Source organism: Platalea leucorodia, assembly GCF_965183815.1.
Source record: "Platalea leucorodia genome assembly, chromosome: 9".
NCBI classification, from domain to species: domain Eukaryota; kingdom Metazoa; phylum Chordata; class Aves; order Pelecaniformes; family Threskiornithidae; genus Platalea; species Platalea leucorodia.
The window spans coordinates 47,803,302-47,828,243 of record NC_138831.1 but is presented as its reverse complement, the minus strand read 5'-3'; the positions used below and the strand labels follow the sequence as shown (position 1 = coordinate 47,828,243).

The 24,942-nt window shown below is 42.4% G+C and overlaps 1 protein-coding gene across 1 annotated transcript in view; it reads left to right on the top strand.

The window, feature by feature from the left end:
* Nucleotides 1-24,942, top strand: part of ADAMTS17 (ADAM metallopeptidase with thrombospondin type 1 motif 17) — a gene marked incomplete at both ends in the record, with an annotated part of 193,757 nt that overhangs the window by 70,350 nt on the left and 98,465 nt on the right. The window contains one exon of the mRNA XM_082321440.1: nucleotides 4,701-4,806. Within this exon, the coding sequence (XP_082177566.1) occupies nucleotides 4,701-4,806 (106 nt within the window). The remainder of the gene's footprint in view (nucleotides 1-4,700; nucleotides 4,807-24,942) is intronic.

The following is a 24,942-nucleotide window of genomic DNA, read 5'->3' as shown; positions in this document are numbered from 1 at the left end:
AACAAGACATTAGAGAGTTGAAAGCTGGAGTACCTGGATAAACCACTTGCTGAGTGAATATTCCACAGTCGTCAGAAGGAAGCCCCGGGTGTTTCGCATAGGATGAAATGTGAACCCACGCACCAGAACTTGTCTTCTTCCAGCTTTGGCTATCACTGTGGCAAGTATGTAATATCCTAATGCCTAGCTGAGCTGGTAGGATAAATGTAATCATTCCCCTTAGAGATATTGCTAGCAGAGGGCTCATTAGCTGGCAGAAAGGCCAACAGCTGCAAACTGTTTATGTATGACAACTTTTTGGATAAATCTGAGTTTACACAGTTGCCTGTGTCCTAAGGTTTGCTGTGGAAGTGTAGATAGCTTTGTGTGTTCATACCCAAGCACAGAAGTTATGGACTGTAATTATGCAATTTCTCATGAGAGAAAGGAAAAAACCCTCACACTTGGTAATAGTAAAAATAGTAATTGGCGTTCCTTTCCCTCTACCACTGATGCTCCTGCTTGACCTTTTTTGATATTAAAATAGATTTGTGGTAATTGCTGGCAGTTAGTACTGTATCTGGAAAGATAAGGACATTTTTTCCCTGAAGAAAGCCACTGTCTGTTTATTTGCATAAGCAAAGGAGAAGTGTGGGGTTTCAAAAAAACCAACAACAACAAAAAGTTTAACTTTGCTCCTTATTTTTCATTTTCACACACCTGTCTCCCAGACAGGGCCAGAAGCAAAATTACCAAATAAGAGAAGTTCCTCTTATATTATTCCCAGCCTGGTAAAACCACAACATGCCAGGATTTTCACAAACATATCTGAATTCATGAAGTTTTCTATTCCAGTTCTGCAGACTTGAAAGGCCCAGATAAAAATCTGGAATTTTAAGATGCAAACAACAGTTTCCATTCATCCCAATGAAGAAAATAAATCATATTAATGCAGCTACCAAGGCATTGTACTACTATCATTGTTGCTTAAAAGTGTATTTTTCTCTGCTTATCAATTACATGGATCATTGTATTGGGTTACAAAAAAGTTGCATTTATCTTAATGGTTCAGATATATTTACTAAAGAACTGTATTATGTTTGCAGACCAATAGCGTATTTGCTATTTATGTTCTAATGAAAGAATTAATGGTAAAATGTATTGGTCCAAAAGAAAATTATAGTCTTAGGAAATAGTTTGATAGAAGATATATATTTCAAAAACGTTTTTGAGGCAAGCTTTTTCAGGCTTAAAATGTTATAACAATTTGTTATAACTGGCTTGCTGTTCCAGAATGACTCTTATTAATAAGCACTCAGCAGTTCAGGAGCTGGACTTCTAACTGAGTTCATACCATGTACTGCATAGTTTTTCTTCTCTCTGCTCTTCTAGGATTATGAGTTTCCCTACCCAGTCCACTTCTGTTCCTATGTTGTCTGATCCCTGGGCTCCACTGCAGCAGAAGTCCTTAGTAGTTGTCATAATAAACTAATTTTAGATGTGTACATTTTTAAATTGGTCATTGCAAATATTACAAAACGGCCACACAGGATTCACATTAAGCATTGAAAATAACTAATAAAAATAAGGTGACTAGGAGTCTGTAACTGAGTCACAGTCACTTTTTCAGCCACTGATGGATATAAAAGTCCTCAATCGTTAGTTTTCCACCTTTGAATAATGAGACTTTGAGCACAGAGCAGTGTTATTGCCAGTCAGTTTCAGTGGGGATTAGAACCACTAAACAAAGACTTCAGAAGAATTACCACCTGAGGTAATGTATTTGACATTTTAATTGATATTTAACCTCTTTTAATATATTTTGCTACACCACATCTCCCAAACATGGAAATATTGTCCCCTTCCATCTCCAAGTGACAGCAAACATTGACTCAGCCTCATTTGAAGAAATTTATCAGAAGGAAATTAGCATGAATCATTTCCAGCTAAACTGGCTCGCCTGATTGACCACTGAGCTTGAGATGCAATACTTCTTTTTTGTTGCTTCTCAGGTAAAAGCTCCTGTGTCAGATACAACTGAGATATATATATTGGCACTGGTTAAATGGAAGATAAAGTTGGAATAATCAGGTTTAGCAACAGGAAAGAAGTGCTTTCAGTAAGAACCCTGCTCTGGTCATTGCTGTTGGCTATACCTAAAACTGCTTAAAGGTAACCAAAATATCTCCCCTGTTTAGTAAAAGTATATTTCGGCTGAATTGGGTCCGTTTATTATGAGCTATGTTTGCCTCATCCCCAAAAGGCAGAAGGATCTCCAGGAGCAACTTCTGAGTAGATGGTAGTTGTGCCACAGGGTCATAGCACACCGTTGTGGGAAGAGCCTGGGCTGAGCGAGCTCATCAGCGAAGGCAAACTGAACAGCCCTCACTAGTTTTCCTCTCTCGCAGCTGGGGACCAGGATTACCAGCAGCCGATGGGCCATCACAGTTCTTCTGGGACAACACAGTATGCTCCAGTGGAGAGGCAGCTACGGAGTGGATTAGCAATTTGGCATGAAACGTCCGTCCTCCCCAGTACCCTATTTCATGTGTTCACGCTGGGAGAGGATTTAAGAACTCAAAAATGCACAAAGGCACGAATTTAAAGAAGCAAAGGATTGGCTGAGTCACCTAATTGTTCCTTTTCATCTTCTGTGACTGAAATATTCAATTTTTGCTTCCCTTTAACCAAAATCTGGCAGTTCCTTTTAGTCTCGGACCTTCTGCTATTGGCTTTACAACAAACTAACATTTTCCCAAGCAGTATTTTCCTTCTGCCAAAAGTATTCCCAGAAATTGCTGATCCCAAGTAGGGTTGGAAGCAAAAGACTGTTCTTGGTGAGGGTATTATTATTTGTAAGTCACCGTAAGGGTGCATGGTAGCAGATATAAATCAGGAGAAATATCTACTTCCCTTCCAGAAATCAACCAGAAATGTTTTGTGATCTTTAAAAGAAACAGAAGGCATGTCCATAGCCCAAGACACACTGCAGACACCTACAGCTGAGATTCTGTTCTATGACCCCTTCATTAGGCCGTCAGGTGTGTGGACTGAGGTTGCAATCTCTTTCTCAACATAACATATTACTTCTTGAGCAATTCCTTGTCGTCCTTATGACTATCCTACGAGTAAAAGGCAAGTCAGTTTAAGAGTGCTGGAATCCAGCCTTCTATGGTCACTGATTTAAAAAGATTAAATCTTGATTTCATTTTTTGCATGTGGTATGAATCTGGCCTTCCACAGTCAGCACTTTTAAAGTAAACAAATGTTAATGTCTGATTTCTGCGCCGCCTTCACTCTCCGCTGCTAGTGCTGAATTAAAAGGCTATTGCCCATCCCTTCATTCCATCCAGAATCCCCCTGGCAACAAATATCCATATCCATATTGTTGTCAAAACTCATAAAAACAGAACTGGACTTCTTCCAGGTCTAAAGTATTACATTGTTTGCACCCTGATAAACACAGCTTTGACAACTCTGCCAGAAGAAGAAAAAAAAAAAAAAAAAAAAAAGAGATCACGTCTCCATTGCATGGTTGTGGTCTACTCATTAAAGGCAGCTAGATCCTAGCTACCCCTCTGTGAGAACAGTACAGTGAGGAAATAGATTTCTTGTTTTCTGTTAAATATAGGCAAATATATCTGCTGTGAAAAAATTGAAAGGCATTTGTGGAAAGTCTTTATACTTCCCCTTCTTGCAGCATGGCAGAAGGACGCGTGAAGTGGCAGGATGAACTCAGCATTTAGGTTGCTTGCATGCTAGCTGGAAATCTTGTTTTGTACGCACACTTGAACTGTTTGTGCGGCTTTTGAAATGCGCCCGTTTAGCAGTGGAGGACTTGTGTAAATAGAGACATCCTTAGGCCCCGTCTCTGTCTTTAATCTTTGTGCATTACTCCCAGTGGTTTAACTGTGGTTTCTAGGTGGCAGATGAAACAAAATCTCATCAGCAAATTGTCCTGTGCGTGGCCTGTGATGCCACCACAGCGTTTCCAAGCACAATGGCACTTTCTGCAGGGGACAGTCTGGATGCAGGAAGGGCATATGAGGACTATTGTTTTTCCATAGCAGAAGTTTCATTCCTTTTGACTTCAGCCTACAACCATTTGTGGTGCCCACACAAACAGGCCTAGAGAGTACTGTGCAATTGTCCGTGGGATCAAATCCTAAATTCCACTAAGTCATAGAAGACTTCTGCCACCTACACTGGCTTTGTGACTCACCGACAGGAGTTTGCCAGCTTTTCTGACTCTGCCACTCTTGCTTTCTTTAAGTATGAAAATAAGGGAAAATGTAAGATCTTTTCAGAGAGTCTCTGCTTTTAGTGTTCTATTCCTTCTCCCCAGCTTTATTCTGAAAACTGGGAGAACTCCATTTAAATGCTTGTTAAGGCTACTTCATTGCATCTTCTAACATTGTAATTGGGGGCATTCATAGACAAGCTTAGATGAATTTTTGAGTCTGTATGGACAGTGAAATACATTTTCCAATGAAAGCAGTGGAGGTGAGTGTTTAACTTGTTTCCTGTCTGACAAAATTCTGGACTGATTTTTCAATAGGATGATGACCAAAATACTCAGATGATTTTATGTGCAAACTACTCTAATATTTTTTATACTGGGCACATTTTTTATCATTTTGGTTGAGTTACTGCTGTATGTTTTGAGTGAACGAGCTGTTTCACTGATTCTGATGGGAACATTCTCTGTCTTTCTGTTGCAGGAATTGCTTACCTGGGAGGTGTCTGCAGTGCCAAGAGAAAGTGCGTTCTTGCTGAAGACAACGGTCTCAATCTGGCATTTACAATTGCACATGAACTTGGGCACAAGTAAGAACTTGTCCTTCTGTTTCTTTCTTTACCGATGCCACTGTAGCATACTTTTATTTAAAGCCATACAAGTTAAATTACTAGCGTGGCATGTTTGTTATGATTTTGTAAATCTAGCAGATGATTGATAAATAACTTAATTTTTAGGAGGCTTATGTAAATATTCAGTTCAGCACACATAAATCTTCTGTTTGGTCCTCCCCTATTTTCCACTCTATGTTTTGATTTTGAGTAGCACAAAGAGGCCTCATTCTCTTAAATGATTGATGGTAATAGTTAGAGACAAATTCTGCTTTTGTTTAGGCTGTAGCGTAGGTCCTCAAAACCAACATCAACTTCAAAATCTTTGAACTTGCTAAATTTCTCCAAAGTTCAATTGTCTATGTATGTCAAGGATTTTAATAGTTAAATACTTTGGTAATGGTTTCATCTCTGCACGTGAAGTAATCTACTGTGGCTGAAACTGTAAACATCAGTATATTGGAAATGCCCTTAAGCAGTATTATTTAATCAACAGAAAGAAATCATATAACTTGATTTATCAGCTCAGTCACAGCTAACTAACACACTTTGAACACTGACTGGAAAAAACAGCAAAGAAAGTGATAATTCCTAGTCAGGCAGCAATTTGCAGAATGAGATTACTGGGTACTTTCTGCAGGTGACTTTGAAGACTTTTTAAAGCTGCCTGTAAATATCCCATGGACAGAAGAACACAAAATTGACTGGAAGAGTCACCTGCATCATCTTAGTGCAGTTAATGAGTTAACCCAAAGGTCGGCATCCACATTCACCGCTTTCCAGGCTAAGTGTAATATGCACTTACTCATAATACTTACAAGCTTTTTTCCCTTACCATTGACATCACTCTGGTTGCAGTGTGTCACAGTTAGACAGTGTAAGGTATAGAATCAGACCAGGAGCAAATTTATCCAGGGGCAAGGGCTGTATCTATGGGATTGTCAAGTACTCCTTCCTTTAGCCTCTCTGGATGGAAGGTGGGAATCCCACCACTGTTCCTTTAGTAAGAAGCTGTGCATAAGTTTTGTCTGCACCTTTACGGACTCCTGTTGTTTGTGTGTCTGTTGTATCTTCCTTTCCTACAGTAACAAGTATTTGACAGCTAAGTCAGAGCCAATGTATCGTGTTCAGATTCTGGCCAATCTCATTCCATGACAAATAATTATTTTATGGCAATGTATTTCAAAGTTGCATGGAGGATATTTAGGTTACTACCAAAAATGACAAGACGAAAATGAATCTCCTGTTCACCCTCCAGTGACACCAAAGGCAGCTGAGCCAAACCGAGGGTGGTTTCAGCAGAAATGAAGGACATTTGGTTTTGGTTTTATTTAAATTGCATGCCAAGATGTTAAACTGAGCCTAAACGTAATAACAAATTAACCTGTGGGTAATGTTAAGGGAAATTCAGCACTCATCTTTGGATGGGCCAAGAGCAGGAGGAAAAATACTTGAGCTGCAGAAAATCCAGCTGTGTAAAAGACTGAGACTGGTCTGGCCTGGTGTTTGCCAAGTTTCCCAGCAGAGCTGTCAAGCCTCCTTCTAATAATGCCTTGCAAAAAATCCACAACATAAATAGGGGATGTAATGCTTTCGGATACAGCTCTCCATCCCTGCAGAAAATAGCAAACTCCATTTTCTTTTCTGAGTGCAATTTTGGTGGTAAGACCATAACGTACTTTCTCTGCTGGTTTTCTTTCTTTGCCTCCATCTTGGAAAACTATTTCAAGAGGTGGGTATGAGGTGTCTAAAGGGGTTGACAGAAGGTGGCTTAGGTTCAATACCCTGGAGGATTTGGACAGTGAGTGTGCTATTGTGCAGAGAATTGTCTGCTTCAGGAGAGTCATAGATCCAGTTTGGGGAGAGATGGAGACCTTAAATGGACGCTGCAGGTGAAGAAGGACAAATGATAAAGGAGACTGCGTTTTCTAGCAGAGCTGCCTCATAAGGCGCTTTACTGAGAGAGAAGGTCTCTTCTCCCAAGGAACAAGTGATAGGATGAGAGGAAATGGCCTCAAGCTGCGCCAGGGCAGGTTTAGGCTGGATATTAGGAAAAAATTCTTCACCGAAAGGGTGGTCAGGCACTGACACAGGCCTACCAGGGAAGTGGTTGAGTCTCCATCCCTGGAGGTATTTAAAAGATGGGTAGACGTAGTGCTTATGGACATGGTTTAGTGGTGGAGTTGGCAGTGCTAGGTTAACGGTTGGACTTGATGATCTTAAAGGTCTTTTCCAACCTAAACGATTCTATGATTCTGTGATTCTAAGAGACTAGAACAGGCTCAAGCAAGAGAGACTAGGAAGAGTACTTGAGTACTGGAGGGGCTTGGAGGGTCTGTAAGAGCCAGTCTAGGGACCTAAGGTGTCTGGGTCTGGGGAACGTAGCTCTGAGAAGGCAAGTGAGCCAGTAAGGCTCCAACTGAAGGAGCTAGCTGGGTTAGGTTAGAGCTGCTGGCAGGATTCTGCTACCACAGGTGTTCTGGGGACATGTTCCAGGTTAGCCTGTTTCACAAGGAGCTGCAATTCTCTGTCACACACTGGAGCAAACCCTCCAGCCCTTCTGCCCCCTCTTCCCTCGCTTAAGCGCAGCCATAAGCATGCATAATAAAACCCTACTGTGCCAACTCAAAACAGAGGGGAAAAAATGCCATCTGTCTCTCATCACCCCACCTGAGCATCAAAATCACCCCTCTATACTGTCACCCACCAGTGGCCTAGTTACTTATTTCAAAGTCTGGTCAATTTACTGGTGCCTTCTGGCCTTGAAGTCAACAGGAGTCTTTTTGTTGACCTTACTAGATGTCAGACCTCTCCTTATTTGTCTGTTATTGAACTGCAACAGGGTGCTCTGAGCAGTCCTGTTTCAGCATGTCTTGTGCAAATAGAAGTATTGTTTGCACACTTTACCTACAACCTTGTAGTTTTTAAGTGACTGTGAAATATAAGGAAACACACTGCAGAGATGAAGACAAAGGAGCTGACATGAGCTTCAGGTTTAAAAATTAAAACCAAGGAAAACTAGGTGCAAGTTTCTTAATTAAAAAAAAAAAATCCAATCAAAATTTACATCCGTACTGGCAAAAATATAAATTTTGGAGAGCCATAATTGTGAGCTTTATTGAAGGCTGGTTTCCTTATGAGTGTAGAAAAGCTGAGATTTATTACTTTTTGCCCTAAGACTAACAAATGTCTGTGGAGATCACAAGCCCAGTTTGGCATTCACAGATAGTTTCTGATGTAGACTTTGGAAAAAGTGAATGGATTACTAATTGATGTGTCAGATTCCTAATCCGCCACTAATGTCATTTGGACTCACTGCAAAAAACACTATTATGGACAGCTGCACTGCAAAAACATGGAGACATCATTAAATAGGTTCATTAGGGTGATGCTTATAGGTCCTATAAAAGTTCATCTTCAGGTTTAACGTATAGAGTTGTTGTTGCTTGATGATGCGGTGAGAGATATAACTTTTATCTGTTGTATTTATATCTTCAAATCTGGGGCGATAATTTTGGTCCATGGGACACAAAGGACACAAAGGAAGCATCCATTTGTATTTAGATACAATTTTTCCTACAAAGAGTCCAGGAGAAGAATTTTGCTGTTACAGAAAGGTAACAGACAGGATAGAGACCATTGAATACATGATGAGGCTGCAAATCGTAAACTTCTTACCATACAAGACAGGACCCTCAGCAAGCCTCATTCCTTCGTTCAGCATGGTCAGTAGCAGATGTCTTTTAAAATAACACACTTCAATGTAACCACAGTTAGTTGTTTTTTCTCCAGAGATTGCTGGGTAGAGTACTGTGTTCTGACCTGCACAAAAGGGAAGACACAGAGACCACAGTGGTCCCTGAAGTCTTAAAAAAATATAAGTCCAAGTTCTTCATATTATAAACAGCTTAATATGCTGAACACTTTCTTAGTCTCATCTTTCCTCAGACTAGGAGGGCAACTCCATCAGCAAGAGCTTGAAAATGCCCTACTGTTGTCAACGGGATCCTGAGCGGTGCTCCCTTCCTCCTCCATGAACTGCACCAGTGTGAAGCTGATCTGAGATTCATACCCCAAAGACCACCCTGAACAACTGTGGCTTTTAGAAAAATAGTGCCACTTCCCCTTCCCCTGGTTCTCCTTTTGCCTACAGCAGTGACATTGTTACCATTTTCAAGTCATTCTCCAAAGAAAAAGGCAAATAAGTTTTTTTAAACAAAAGCTGGGATTCATCCTTATATCCGTTATCCCCTAAATGAAGCGGGTGGGCTGTAGCCAGTGGTTTTTCAGGACAACAATGCCAGCTTTGTTGCCATTCCTGTTTCTTTCAACAGCCTCGGCTTTCCTGTTGTGGGATGGGGGGCAGGCTTGGGTGAGGAGGGAAGATTCCCATTCATGAGCTAGCAGAACCTGGCACTGCCTAGATGCTGAGAGAATAGCCGGAGGTGGTATGGCTGGAAGCCACGCCGTGTCAGATGCCCTTAAGAAAGTGAATCAAAATCAACTGACAATAAGCAAGATGCAGTCTGTTGCCAACAGTCTGAAACCGCATGGCCTCAAACTTGAAGCTGAAACAGATGAGGACAAAAACGAGTCCAAAGGTAGAAAGCCTATAGTGCACAAACCAAACAGCTCTGGATTTGGAATCAGACAAGAGAAGAGTTTATAACCGGCAGGTTTCTGTCCAGTGTGATTATTTGCTTTAGATATTAAGTATTGATAGATGTAGCTTGGTTAAAATTACTTTAGACTGCATAATTATTTGCTGCATAATTAGTATGGCCTTTGTGGTGTGTCTCAAGCAATAGTGGTGTTGCAGGTAAGGGAAAAGCACTCTCTGGATGTTCCCTTCGTGGCCTGATATTTATGCTAATAGACTTGTGATTAAACTTACCTCCCCGATGTGTCTAGTGCAGCACCCAGCCGAGAGACTCTGTCACGCAAATAGCGGTAAGGCAGAATGTGAAAATCTTGCAGGCTGAAGGAGAATGTGTCTTGAGCAGATCCAAAAGGTACAGAATAATGCCCTCTGACAACTTACACTAGCAAAGCCAGGTCAGTGTGGGGCAGGCATACAAGCTTAATTCCTAAGAACTAAACAGGAAATTAACAGTCCCCCTTCTCCCCTGCCCTGCAGTTTATAAAGATTTGGTCATAATGCATTTTAGAAATGAAAAGTTTCATGTGGAAGCTGAGGACCACCACAGTAAATGTGACACAGATCTGAGCAGTCAGGTAGTGCTGCAGAGTGCACGCTGTGCTGATATAAAACTGTTTCTTTTTCTTGAGCAGTCTGTTTTGTGATTCCCGTTAGTGCAGTGCTGGCAGCAATGGAGCCAGCCACCCAAATCATGGTGGTGGTGCAAGGGGAGTGGTTCTGGAAACGATACAAAAACGGAGGGACCTTTGCTACAAATTCTCTCATTTTCCCCTGGGATTATAACATTTAGGTGCAGGATGTGGGAGCTGAAAAGCTGTTTTGAAAGAAAAAAACCCAACCACCCTGTCTTTTTTAGAGCAGCTTACCATAGTCTAGCCTTGAACGCATGGCTCTACCGATGTAGGCAGCTGAGTGTAGTTTCTATGCTGGCAAACTTTAAACACTAACCCTCTTTTGCAAAAAAGCTCCCATCTGAGCTTCTTTTTCTGCTCTGCGTTGCTCTTTTGACCAGCTCCGTTGTAACGACGGCAAATACAAAGATTTCTTCATAGCATTTGTAAAGAGCTGTTTTTTATGAGCAAAGCAACCAGTAGGATCCTTGAGTATTATGGTGCTGACAGCGACATCAGTCGCAGAAAAGAAGGCAGACCTTGCAACTGCTGTTTGAAGTGTAGCAGAGGCGTGAGTTGGTCCCACATTTATCAGGCAGGTTCTGCCCGACCTGAATTTCTGTGGAACATTTTTCTTCATTGCTATTGCAAAAGTACACCAATTAATTGCCAGGAAGCAATCTGTCCCCAGATTACTTCTTACCTCCCAAAAGGCATTAAAACCAACATTACTAAAGTTGCGGAATCAAACATGTCGAAGCCCCAAAGTCTCAGTTTCAGGGTTATCTGGACAACTTCAATTTTAACTCTAGTCCCTCTGTCCTGTAAATGAGGCCAAACTTCTATGCATAGGGTAGTATTTCAGCACATAGTTAAAGACTCTATCTTAACACATTTTCACGGGCATCTTACTCACTCCTGTGCCTGAATGCTCTACCAGAGAGAGACCTTGCAAAGAGGTGCCCATCTTGTGGGCCTGTAGGGTAGTATCCATTTATGGGATGGTTCAGGGATGCAGCCTGTGGCTGACAGGATCTGTCTTGTGGCTGGATAAACCTCTCCAATGACACTGCTGGCCGTTTGGATGTAGATTCTGTCTTGTGGTGGAGAGATGTGGCGCAGTTCCCTCTGTGCCTTTGTAAAACCCTCTGTGGCTGTTATGACCATGCTGCAAAAGACAATGTGTTGGAACTCACATGTCTGCATTTCTGGGGTTGAAAATCAAGGTCAGTTGGATCCCAAGGAGGACTGGAGCCAGAGGCAATCCCATGTAAGCTTTACTCTAGCAAGCTCAGGTACTAGTCACTGTGTTGCTGCACCAAGGCTTCCTGAGTTGCTGGGTAGTTTGATTCAGGCAGTGACTGCCCCAGCTATATTCCACTAGTGCCAGCACTCTCCATTTTAAATCTCACAGGAGTACGTCGCTGTTCCAGTATATTGCAGTCTCAGCGTTACTGGGAGTGACTGGCTGCCGTGTAGACATACCCTGAGGCTGGCCAAAAATGCTGGCAACAGTTCGTACCCACCCTGGAGCTGCTAATTTTATTTTCTGCCATTTGTGTTGCAAATCTGTTGTGGAATGTCTCTCTCTGTTCCCAGGCTCCCTTTTCTTGTTCCCCTCCTCCCAGGTTTCATTCTCCTTCCACAGATAATTGCAAGCACATTTTCACAGTCAAGTTGCCCTTCTCTGTACAAGCCCAAAAGGACATAATGGAACACTGCCTATTTCATCATATATGTTTGTACATCAGAATCACTATGATCTAGTGAAAGCAACTATTTAACAACATATTCTGGTTTTGAGAGAGAACTAGGTATAGCCTAAAATTTCAGGAGATGCTTCTTCCACGTTTGGTAACACACTGAGGGATCTGTTTTAGACAAAAAAAATTATGATGTACCTAAGTAGCTTGATATTAGTAGCCTGATAATAGCTTTCTGAAAACTGTGTCCTAAGTTAGTCAAAAGGAAGCAGAGGTCAAAGACAGATACAGATCTAAACATAATGTAAATTAAAAAAATCATTGGAGACTTCTGCAAGCGTGGATAGTTTGACCTGAGGAAAAGGTAGTGATGGAGCACCACTAAACAGAAGGTGTGTTTGCCCAACATAATGCAGTACCTGATACCTGAGTAAGTTAATTTGAATTCCAGAAGCAGAATATCCCTGTTGTATTAACCTTGTCTGGGCAAGTTGTTTTTGCAATGACAGTAGGATATCACATAGAGAAAGATCACATAAAGAAAATCACATACGAAAATCACATAGAGAAAAAGAAGATTGGGAAGGAGAAATGGAGAGGTTTGAGTAGTGTCATGTGCCAGACTCTGGATAATAGGCCCGGTTTTGGGTGGGTTTTTTTAGTTTTATGTAAAACTGCAAGATATTTGCAGGTGCGGTTACGGAACCTAATCCTAGCATGGTGGTGGGATACCTTCCCTCTGTCATGGGTATCTTTTCTCAATGTTGTATCTTCCAAGTTAGCTAGTTTATTTATGGTATTCGAATGTAACCACATTGGAACTGGGCGTGGGAATGTCCACCTCCCATTGCTTTCTGGACTCTTGTGGCAAGCATTAGTGTGGTTCTGAGCAAGGGTTTCTATGGTTTTACTCTACGCTTTGTGAAGGATGTCTGTGTAATCCCTAGTCAAGCAACATTCTCTTGCAGTCCCTCTAATTTCTTTGTTTTTGAGCATCTTGTACAGCTTTACTTAACATAATAAAACTGCACCAAACAGGCAAACGACAGTCATTTATAAACTCCCAGACAACACAATTTTCGTTTAATCAATAGCTTTGTGGCTTTGCCAGCTATGTCTTTCTTTTTGAAGGCTTATTCTGCTGAGTAAGCCGGGGCCATGTTAAATAGCTGGGCCGTAGTGATTTGGCAAATCTTGCATATGCTTCCTGCTACAAGGGTTCTGGTTTCATACTTCATTGGCTTTGCTGGCAGCAGCCTTGTGCACCCAGTGACCCAAAACACAGGGACAGTACAAGTCCCCATTGTGCAGGCTCTACAGTACACACCAACACAGGAAATATTAGGTTTGCAAGTGCCATTTACCAAATAATCATCTGTTTTTATACAAGGGCAGCAATCTAGCTGAAATATTTACTTTTCCACTAGCAGTTGGGTTCCAATAGCCTATATAACCCATGCTGTCTGCCTGGCCTGCTGAGTTCAACAGGTTCCAGGTGAAAATGACTGCAGAGCTGGGGAAGGTGATAAATCCCAGACTGTCACTTGGAAAAGCCTTCGGTAGTAATTCAGCAGCAGCAACACCCGTGGAAATGTTGTTGCCTCTAAAAATGTGGTTCCCTTTACTGTTATGTCAGTGGAAGGCTGCGCTGTAGTGGAACAAGATTGGCTGCCTCTTGGCCAACAGTTGTGTTGGGGAATAAAATTCAGCAAAAAGAGTTCACTAGACAAATGCAATAAACAGGCCTTCTTTGTTCTCGCTGATCCCTTTCCACTTGCAAAATCCTCCCTACATCAGACACTGGGTCTCTTTCCGTTACTGGATCCAACCCAGCAGGGAGTTTTGTCATCTATGTCTTTACTTGAACCCCAGTTTCCAAAAAAGAGAAGAATAATCCACAGTTTTCTTAATTTTCTGCTTTTGTTCCTGTTTAAGTAAAACAAATCAAAGCAAAAGGACTCTGATCGTAATGGTTTGTTCTCACTTGCTTGAAAAGTTTCCTTCCTGCTGGGCTGTAATTAGCTTAGGTATTTTTTACTATACCTTCTTTCTCTGCTCCAAGGTCCACTGAGACACTCATTTTGTGTGCCAGATCTTATCCATATATGGGACAGTTTGACCTTTCAGAAATTTCTAACGCCCACCCTCTGGTAGCTGGCTCTCACCTGCCGGTGAGAGTCCAAAGCCTGCCTGTCTCTTCCACCTGCTACCTGCTGGGCTCCCTTCCTACCACCCGGTTGTTCGCAAGCATCACTCCGGAGATAGCTAATGAAGTGGCAGGTTTTAAATAGTCACGTTAATTATACACATGAAAACTAGACATGATAAAGAAATGCTCCCCAGAAGCAGTTTGCTTCTTAGTTTAGGTAGTCTTTATACTTAGGAAAAGTATCTTTCCTTCAAAGGAAAACCACAGCTTCCTTTCTTCCTCTAGAACACACAACCGCTATCACCTTTCAATGGGTAAGTTCTTTCCTTTCTAGCACCTCCTTTATCTCAAGTAAAGCTGCTTGCTATGTAACGTGGGATAGGTTTAGCCCAAGAGGGCAGAACTCTTCCCTAGTATCCATCATGAGCCACCATGGTCATCAACGGTCAATTTTTGATAAAAATGCAGATTGCCTGGGTTTAGTAGCTTTAAAGTAATGTGGCAAACTGGGTTTTCCTACAGGAGTATTACAATAATGACTTTGTCTTCTGCTTTCCCACTTGTGTGTGCAAGCATCAACTCCCATCTACTCATTTTAAGTGTCATCCTCTCCATTGGGCATATTTTTTTACCTCTTTCTCCATTATTTCACTCTGTTATGGACACCTTTTCAATACTAATCCAGATATGATCCCGGGGCTTCTCTCCATTCAAAGAAAAAACCCAACTTATTTGTTTACAAAAATGTAGTCATATTTCCTTTTTATACCTTAAGTACTACAATACATACCCACAGCTCATTTTGAAATTTTTATCGTGTTCGTTGAAGTAACCTTACCAAATTTGCCAAATGTGTTATTGCAGGCAGCACCTCTGAGTATAATGAACAGAATCACATGAGAAAAACTCCTATGCCGTCTCCAGAAAGCTGTCATCAGTTAAATAACATACATGCTGCACCTCTTATCAGCTAAAGACCCTCTAAAGAGTTATCTTCTTATGAAGATAATGTTATCTTCTTCTTATGAAGATAACAGGCTTTTTTGTTTCTCTATAATTTGTCTTCACATTAACGTGTTCAAGCCAAAGTTATTCAAAGCAAGAGTATCTCTTTTCAAGTTGCTTTTTACTTTCTTCATGCGGCATTCTTAGGACAATATGAAAGCAAACTTGGCTTTATTAGCCTTGAGGTTTGTAGGCAACCAGGCACGCCCACTACCCAAAGAATTCCACTTCAGTATTGGTCTGAACATATCATTTCCAAATTGCTTTGATACCAAGCCATAATTTGCAATGTTCCTGTTTGATATCAAGTCTCTCCCTGCTGATCAAATGAGTGAGACTAAGTGAGATAGCGTGCTGAGCTTTTAAAATCATTTATGAACAGCCAAGGCCAGATGGTTCTGGGATTATGAATTATTTTCCCAGCTGCACCATTATGAAAAATCCCAAGAGTTTAGGGAGCTGGTACATAGGAGAAGCATTATCGGAAACAAAGTTTCCGTAAAGATGGGGAGCACTCCTGAGTGATGGAAGTGGCTGTGACGAGGATACCACTGAAAATGCCATGTCCTTATAGCAAATGTCTTCAACTGAAGCAAATATCTTCAGCTGAACTACTGCAGACTGATCCATTGCTAGATTATAGCTGCAACTACTGGAATTGGTTCATGCGTTTCCTGTGCAACTTTGTGTCTAGACAGGTTTTTTTTCATTCTTGCAAGCAAAAGAGAGCACACAGGTTTGTTACTGTGCACTACAGTCACCTGCTGTTGGCTGAATCAGTGTAAGAGGGTCACACAGGATGGATTTCTTCTTGCACCAAATCTGCAAGCCCTCAGCGATTTGCAACGTAGACCAAGAAAGAAGAATAAAAGAAAGAGGCTGAAAAATATTTGTGTCTGTGAAAAGGACTTCTGCTGCTCTGGGAACCATAAAGCATGTATCCACTGGCTTGCCGGGGGACTTAAGAAGACTTGATGCTGGTAGAGTTATATATATTACAGTTACTTCACGCCTCTTTGTCTTTTGATGTTGGCCATCTCCTCATTCCCACCTCCAGGAATGGAGAATTCATCTCCCAGTGCAGGGCAGGCAGCCAGCATTCCTGACTCCTGTAGTGCATTCCCCAGGCTGCCCCGCTTCCCCCAGCGCTCGGCAGTGGGTGGCTTCCTGATGGGGTAGAGTGTGGGACATTTGTGGTTACTTGTGTCACACATTTGGCAAATATGCTCCACTGTTTCTCCCTTCTCCTTGCATTTTCCTTATAGGATGTCTCATGTTGCATCTCTCTGTTCAGGTTTGACCCCCAGTCATTAACGTAGTTGACTGGAGGCTTCTACTGGTTTCAGAGGAGTTTTAGGGAAGTGCACGCACGTGACTGCATGCAAGAGCTTCCCCTTAGGTTGGTAACACTTTGAGTGACAGACGCGTCAGCCCTTCTTACTGAGCTTTTGTCTCTCTTTCCTAGTGGGTGGGAAATCCCACCCAGCTATCCCAGGGTTTTGTCTTTTTTCCACCCTACAATTTGTATTCCCTTCTCATCTTCTGAGGAAATGCATGTCACGTTTTCTGAGGTCTCGTTCTCACCCACTTCAGGCAGTGCTGAAAGCAAACAGCTTGTTACCCTTCAGCGTGTTACTTCTGCGATGCACCAGGGTGCTTTCTGCATACAAGGAGCTACAGATGGAGCGCAGCAGCCTCTGCTCACCAGAAGAGAGAAATGAGCAGAGTCTTTCTCTGCCTACCACTGTCTCATTCATAGTCACCGTGCTCCTTCTGCAACGATTCCCTGCTTTCTGAAACCAGACTGAAGCAAGTGAGAGAGAGAGCATTTTTTTTTTATGTCCAAGAAGTGGATTAAATCTTGTGGAGGGCAAGGGAACAGCTCAGTGCATACACTTCCATGGGGACATTACCCTTTGGCCCTCAGATAACTTTATTCTTGCTCTGGGGTGATTATGACAAGTAGCCAGTGTTTCTTCATCGATAGCTTGAGAGAAGTGATTCCCAGTAGAGAGTCACTGACGCATGTTTTACAATGGGTGTTTTTTGGCATATCTGTGTTCACCCCTTCAGCAGGAATTGTACTGTTAAAGCAATCTGTGACTCTTACTGATGCTGTTGTGTCAGGAACCTGTTGCCTCTGTGTGTTGTTGGCATGCAGCAAAGTATGTGAAAGGGTTTAGAAATCCTGAGCATCTGGGTGGATGACTGCTGTGGAGATGGGGTAGTGCTCTAGGAATGTAAAGTGGCCAGGAATCTACATGCTGTCTGATGTTAAGGCCCATAGGAACAAAAAAGAAAGGCTGGAATGGAAGCCATTGTGAGCCCTCATGAACACAAAAGACAGTGAAATTGCTACTGTAAGCGTAAGTGTGCTGAGCTCCGGATCTTGTTGGGAGGGTGTGAGGGCAGAGAAGGAGCATGTTTAGCCCTGGGTGTGTGATTGGATTCACTGCATGACCCTTTCCTGTGCCTCCATTGCCTGCTAGGTTCAGGTGAGTCCCTTCTGCATCAGCACGATCAGACCGAACAACCATGGCCACTTTTGAGTCCTTATGCAGTAGGGGAGTGGGCTGTTACAGCCATTACATGCTCACCCCTGATAAGTGGGATTTGTACCTTAGTTTGCATTTTTAAAAGTCTTCCTTCAGAGAGACAGGATTATGAACAGGGCAGGACCCTGCCTGTGCTGAGAGAGTTGGTACTGAATGGTTTACGCTACGCTGTGTAATCACAGTCCTTTCTGAGTCTGAATGCCTACTGCTGGGGTTACTCTGGTTGACAGCTATCACATTTAGACATTGGTGTTAGATACTACATGGGACTTGGAAAGGAGCGACCATTCAGATCAGAAAGAACAAGGATGTTTTCTTGAGGTAATGCAACCTCTTCAATGCAGAGTTTCCACCGAGATTATTTGTGCATATATTGATCAACTTTAGCTTTTTCTAGGACTTTGTGTTTGGTGGAGCACTCCTTTTTCTGCCACATGGTACGCTACCCTCTGCATTCTCAGAACCTGCTGATTCTTACCAGAAACACTGTGAAGCTTTTTCAGGAAAAGGTTGCTATGCTGGGACCACATCCTAGAAATTAGATGCAGCGGAGGCAGGCGATTGGAACGGTAAGTGTTCAGCTGCATCACGACTAGATTCCTCCATCTTACCAAAAGTCTTGGAATACCTCAGGCAATGCCTGCCCTGCTGTGAATCAGCCACTCTGCAAAAGAGGCAAGGATTCTCGAGAGAGAATCGCATGAACAAATGTCTACTGGAAAAGGTCAATAGTGTGGGCACATGATATTATTGCTGGGGAGAAGATCATAAGATAATTCACCCTGTTCTTCATGGCCCTGGTCTAGCTTCCTTCAAACCGTATAAAAGGACCATCACTGGTGTCAGATGGGTTTGGCCAGCTCTGTTACAGGTATCTAGGACCACGTGGGCAGCAAGCTTTTAGCTGAAATATTTGGGTGAGTAAAAGGCCACGCTGCCTGTTCCTGCCATGTCAGTCTCTCGTGTGCTATCTGTCCCTTGCGGCACAAGCTCATACTTGCTGCCTTCCAGATTCCATGGCAAAAGAACTAATTCTTTTTAAATGAAAACCATATCATAAAGGGCTGGATCTGTCATGCAGCTGAATAAACCACAGCTTTCCACACTGTTATTCACCATAGGCGTTCGTGTGTTCTCACTCGCTGTTGTTGACTTCTTGGCTGTTTGATGAGTAGATAACCATATAAAATATCTGGTTACTTCATTATTGGAGAGTGACATAAACTTGGTTATGGAAACAAGAGTCCAGTAGTCATGGCTCCCTTTAAATGTTGTCTCTCCTGATAAAAAAACCCCAATAGCTCAGCACCCATCCTGAACACCCCTGTTCTAAATAACATTATGTAAATAATGACCATCTTTAATTACTTCAGATGCTTTAAGTAGGGTCATCTCCCCCTCTTCGTCACAGCTCCCCAAAGTACCTCCTGACATATTTCAGCTTCTGAAATAGTCAAGTTATATTGAAGCAACTGTGTTTACATGTTTGAAAAGCACAAGGTGAAAAAGCCTGTTTTTGATTAAGCCAACAGTTTTAGTGACCGTTGTTTTTGTAAGAAGGTTACACAAGCTGTTTCATTGCCTCCTCCCCAGCTCAGCTCACCTCACCGTGTTTCCCCAGCATTTGTTAGTTTGCCCTCCATCCAAGCCTCACTTGGACCCCCTTCTGACCCCTCTGGCTGTCTCTGCCTCTCTTTGGTTGCTTTGCAGATGCATCACCTTCCTAGGTCACTCTCTTAAACTTACTGTCCTCATTTTGCACTGCGTCTCCTATTATAATTCCAGCTCTAATGAGCAACCCCATTTCACTCTGTTACGCCTTTATTCTTAACTGGCTGGAAACCTCGTAACTTGCAAGATATCGGCATTTTATATTGAAATGTTAAACATGTTGAACCAGTTCAGAAATAGGCATCTTTCCAGTGATGCAGCTTCAATTTCAAACGTTAATAAAAATTCCTAGCATTGAACTCGATTTGGGACTGGACGGCCCACAGGCTTGATTATGTGATATACTGTCTCCCGCTTCTAAGTTGCTCGTTCAAATCCAGCCCAAGTCAGTAGCTGCTGAGAACTGTTGACGTACATTCTCTGCTTAGTGACCTATGTTGATTTGAGTTTAATGGCCATGTTTAATGTTCTCAGCTGTCAGCCACACACCCTGTATAACCTCCTTCCATACCAGCATCTTCCTTTGTGGTTGAGATTGGATGGACTATAGAGACGGGACTCCCTTCTCAACCATTCATGGAGACCCGATAGGAAGTGGGAAGGGGGAGGAATTTTGTCCTTCGGTTATGTCCTTCATATGGATAAACAAATGGCATTTGTGCCCACAGCAAGTCCAAATAGCAGGCTTTCTGTGGGGCACTGTTGTCCTGCCCACACTGAAATACCAGAGAGGATAAATTACAGCTCCCCTTCTCCCTTCCCTCTCACACTATGCGAGGATGTTGTCTGGTCTGCCCTCCCTTTGCATTTATATTTCTCCAGTGGGGTTTAGAAAGAAATCTTGTGCTTAATCCTGGCTCTGCAGTTAATGCTAGATTACCTCTGGGTGAGTCATGGCAAGCTGGGTCACGGGGAATGACTTCTCTCATATGCTCTTTTTGAGAAGGTCAGTAGTGACGTGCAGCTCCTGGTACTGCATATAGCTCTTAGCCATTCAGTGTTGCCTTGCAGAAACAGCCTTTTAGAGAACATCTGCAGGCTAAGAGCCTCCTCTTGTAAACACAGGTAGAGAAAACATGCTTTCCAGCAAACAAAGATCAGCCAAGAATGTAAAAACCTTAGTGGCCCCACTGAGCTTTTCACTCGGAGCAAGAGATATCACTGCCTTCTCCTGTCCCCCTTCTGTATTTGCTCAATTCTTTAAGCCCATGTTGTTCCGTAGGGCAAGTGGCCCCAAGGAGCTCTTCCTTTTTAGCGTCTTGCTGAGCTTACACAGTTGCAGCAGTTTGTGAGTTGGTGGTCCTTCAAGCAGACTCTCCCTTGGATTTCTCTGTAGAAGTGAGAGCCAGACCACTGTCCTCGTTTCCTTCTTGGTAGCTGGACAGCCTCGCTGTCCTTTGGAGAAATGGTGACTTTGAGGTTAGTGCCAGTTGTGTGGAGAGCAATCAAGCGTGTGTCGTGCAGGAGTTTAATAAGCAGCTGGGGTGACAGCCAGGTCACCTTGGGTAGCCTTGCTGGTCCTGAGTGTCACTCGTTCCTAAAGTGAACCGGCGTTCGACTCACCCTCAATTATTTGCAGACAAATGGAATGGTTTGGCTTTCACAGGGAGGCTATGGAGCAGCTCTTATTAGCAGCCAGCTGAAGTGCTTATTTGAAACAGAGGGATTGTAGAAGCTCATGGTGTTCCCACTTCTGGGTGTGGTTTTTTCAGGCTTCCCTTCTTCACAATTCTTTTTTTCACTTTCTACCCTCTTTCTGCCTTTTTCTGAAGAAAAGCCCTTCTTTTACTACTGATGGTATTTTCTATCAAACTTGCCTCTTGTCCCTACTTCATAATCTCTCCCCACCAGAGGGGGAGTTTATGATAATAATCCTGGGGATTTCTGAAGTGGTCTGTTACCAGCCACAAAGTTGCAGCTGTTGAAAAAATTTAAAGCATCTCCTAAATCAGTTTCCCCCAGCTCTTGGCCTTATAACTCAGATTTGGGGCTTTTAATAGGAAACCTATTGAGAGCCATAGAGGTTCTGATGAAGATTTGTGTACATGACCGTAAGAACTTGGAGGTGCAATGGACAGTGCACTGAAGGCAGTAGGAGGCTTTCCACAGGCTTTGGTGCTCTTTGGCTCAGGCTTTTAAAGAATAACAGGAAACACTGGAAAACACACCAAGGGTAAACAGAGCAGTTTAGTTACATTAACTGTCTAGGGGAGAAGCTCCCCTAATGACCGAAACAAACAAGGCAAGTGCATTTATTTAGCATTGCTGTGGGAAAACAAATGGCTGTTAATTGCATTTAGCTAAAAAGGGTTACACAAGAAATTGGCTGGCTCAGGCCCAGAGTGTAATTTTGGCGTCCTGACCCAGTTCTGATTGCTGTGTAGACTCTGACGGAGAATAGCGTCCTGGAAAGGAGCACAGACTTCAGGGAGGCCAGGGCTTTGAGAGACTGCATACTATTTTTTATTCACAGCAATGCTACTTTAAAGTGTCGTTCTGCGAAAACCAGCATCAAAGCGATCTGTTGTTGCTGCCTCCCTGTGACTCCTGATAAAACTTGCCTTGCTGTGATTGTGTTAACGGTCAGAGCTCAACCTGGTCAGTCAGCTTGTTTCTGGATTCACATATGATAAGCAACAATAAATATGCTGCAGGACTCCTTTGGTGACGCCTTAGTGTCTTTGATAACCAACGCATTATTTATATTAGAAAAGAAGCTGGAGTGTGAAACCAGAGTCCCGTTGTGCTCACTCTGAATAAACATAGAATGAAAGGAGTTTAAGGGCTGACAGTCTAAGCTGTTCTTGCTTGCCTTTGTGGAAGCTCATTGTCTTCAGGAGGAGAATGTGGTGAACCGAAGGCTGAAATTTACCCTGTGCTTAGAATGGAGCTAGTGGCTGTGGTAGCAACAGCACAAAGGGAAATTGAGTCCTGCTCCTCTGTAATGGCTCTGCTGGCTTTGCTGTGTAAAGGATAACAGGCAGCGTGTGTTTGCTGCTCCTCACAAAACGGACGGTTACGACTTGGAGAGCACAGAGGGCAGTGGTTTTGCAGGGTAATGCGGTGAATGTGGTGCCATTTTGACATTCCTGCTTCTAAACTAAGAGCCATTCTTATCAGCTCTTTTTTCAAGATCTGTTCATGTAAGCATAGAACTCCTTCCCGTGGCAGAATATTTTGAGAGACTGATTATCTGCTTCTAATTCCATGTGAACTTCTGAATAGCAGGTAAGATTAGATGATCACAAAGAAAATGCAAAGTACTGAATCAGCACTTGCAGTGCTGTTTAGTACAAATGCATAATGCTCTGTCCGATTTATTTCTGTTAAAAGGAGGGGGACTATTCATTAGTGAAAAGAATCAGCATGGCATTACATTTACTATGTGTTTAGGAAAAACCGATCCCTTTGATGTAGCTGGAGACCCTTGAACTTCAGAAAAGAATGTGTTAGCATGCTAGGGTATGCCTTAGTCCTGCAGGTCATTTAATCCTTTCCTCAAGTGAGTCATTGTAAGGTAAAGTAGATGCTGGGAAAAGTTCTGTACTGCCAATTAAAACAGGCTCCAAAGGTGTTGCTGGTTTCATTCTACCAGAAACTCATCACAGAGAGGCCAGTAGAGGTTGCCTATGTACCTCGAGGCCAGATCCCAAGCTAATATAAACTGGTGTGGTTCTTTTGACTTAGCAGGGCTCCTTTGCTTTATACCAATAGCTCAGGCTCAATTCCTTTAGGCTTGCAACTTTTTAAAGAATTTCTCTTAAGAAATCAGGAATGATTCAGAAAGGTGTCAATTTCCACACATGTAAGAATTGAATGAATTTCAGAAGAAGCCTGTAAATAACTCTGAGAGGTGAGTTCTGACTCAGTCTTTATAGAGAATACGTTCTATATCTGCCTCAAACACCCTTGCAAAATCAAAGCTGAGTAATGAATGCTAGCCTCAGCATTTCTCCTAGGCAGACATCTTTCATGAGGTCAGGTTTAAAATAAAGTTCAGGACAGGAATGTACTAATTAGTAACTGTTGCCCTTGTTGTTTGCCAACAAAAAAATCCTACTTTCAACAAATTTAACAAAGAATAAATGAAGTTAATCAGAAAGCTGAGGCATTAGTCTTAATTAAGGAACTCTAGACCAAACACTAGTCTTTTGTGGAAGAGATAAAATCAGGCAGCCTAAACCACTTTGGAAAGTCAGGAAGATGGTTTGTTTTCACCTTTTTCAAGTGGAACAGCTGAGGTGCCGACCAGGAGGCCATTCAGGACGCTGCCGGAATGGGAGTGCTGCCAAGTCCCTTCCCACAGAAGCCCTGACAGAGTAGAAATCTGAAGTACGCAACTTTGAGTCTCAGCACTGTGGCAGTCACAAGGCAGGCAAGCTGACAGAAATCTTGGAAACCTGCCTCCTTTCCATTAGAAAAATTAACACGATTGCTGCATGCCCACAAGCCTTCTAAACTGGCATTTTTGGGCAGGCAAACTTTCCTCTGGAAGATTTCCAGCAAGCTTACATACTTTGCTTCGTGGTACTTAGCTCTTCCTTTCCTGACTTTTAGGAATACGAACTTTAGATGGGCTTATTTGCATTGGAGGAATACTGCTGGAACTTTCTTCCTAGCATGTGAAGAGTTTTCTCTGTGTGTAGAAACAACATGGGTAAAATATTTGGAGTGAAATCCAGGCTCCATTGAAGTCAATGGCAAAACTCCCATTCACTTCAGTGGAGCAGGAATTTCACTCTTTACTGTTTTGAAGTTAGAGTTACTAATAGACTGTTAAATTATTCCTGCATGCATCAAACAAAATGTGCTTGTTTTAATGTTTCTGCTGTGTTCAAAACCCACAAAGGTTTAAAAACAAGAATAACTATGAACTTCTGAGTCTAAAAATTATGTTAAATGTAGTTTTGCTAGAAATAATAATGTCCCTGGAGATAAACCTAAAATAATAGACTGCACCATATAATCTTCACTTTAAGCTAAAAATAGCATAGATGGCGGTTTAATCTAAGCCATAATTATCAAACTGCTGAAGCTGGTTTTGGTTCATTGCAACTAGAAATGTATGTCGTGTTTAGGCTTTGAACAGTTGACTCCCAAAACTGGAGAGAAGCAAAGCCAAGAGCATAGTCAGAAAGCAAACAGGAGCCTCTGATTTGTAGAGAAATAGTTTGGATTAAGGAGTCCAACACCATATTTAAAGGGACTGCTCCTGGCTTGCTCAGCCCAGCCAGCTGGAGACCTAGTGAGTTCCTATTAATCTGTGTTTTCAGCCCCAAATTGGTGACTCTTATTTTGCTAGAAAGTGACACTGGCTATATGAGGCACCTTTTGTCTGAAAGCCATTTTCCATTTCACGTTGGAATCAAAGGAAGAATGTTAACCTTTCAAAATGTTATTATTCCGTACGAATTAAAAAAATTATTTTAATGATAATTTCAAAGTAGGGTGGAAAACCTTTAGCTCACTTTTGCTGCCAGGCAGCATGGTACGATGGGCTGAGTGTAGGACTGCCAGGCAGGACTTCTGACATTTCACTGATGTAGCAGGTGAACGTGGTCACATCATTTATCCCTTCGCTGCCACCATGAGGGCTGTTCACAAAGGCTTGCCTCCAGCAGAGGAGTCTCACCTTCCTATAGCAGCAACAGAGATTTACTCTGAACAGTGATTTACTGTAGCAGCCCAATGGTAGAGACTCCACTAATGATACAAGGGTCCTGAGTGGGAAGTTGGATGGAGGGTAAAGCAATACTTTTCT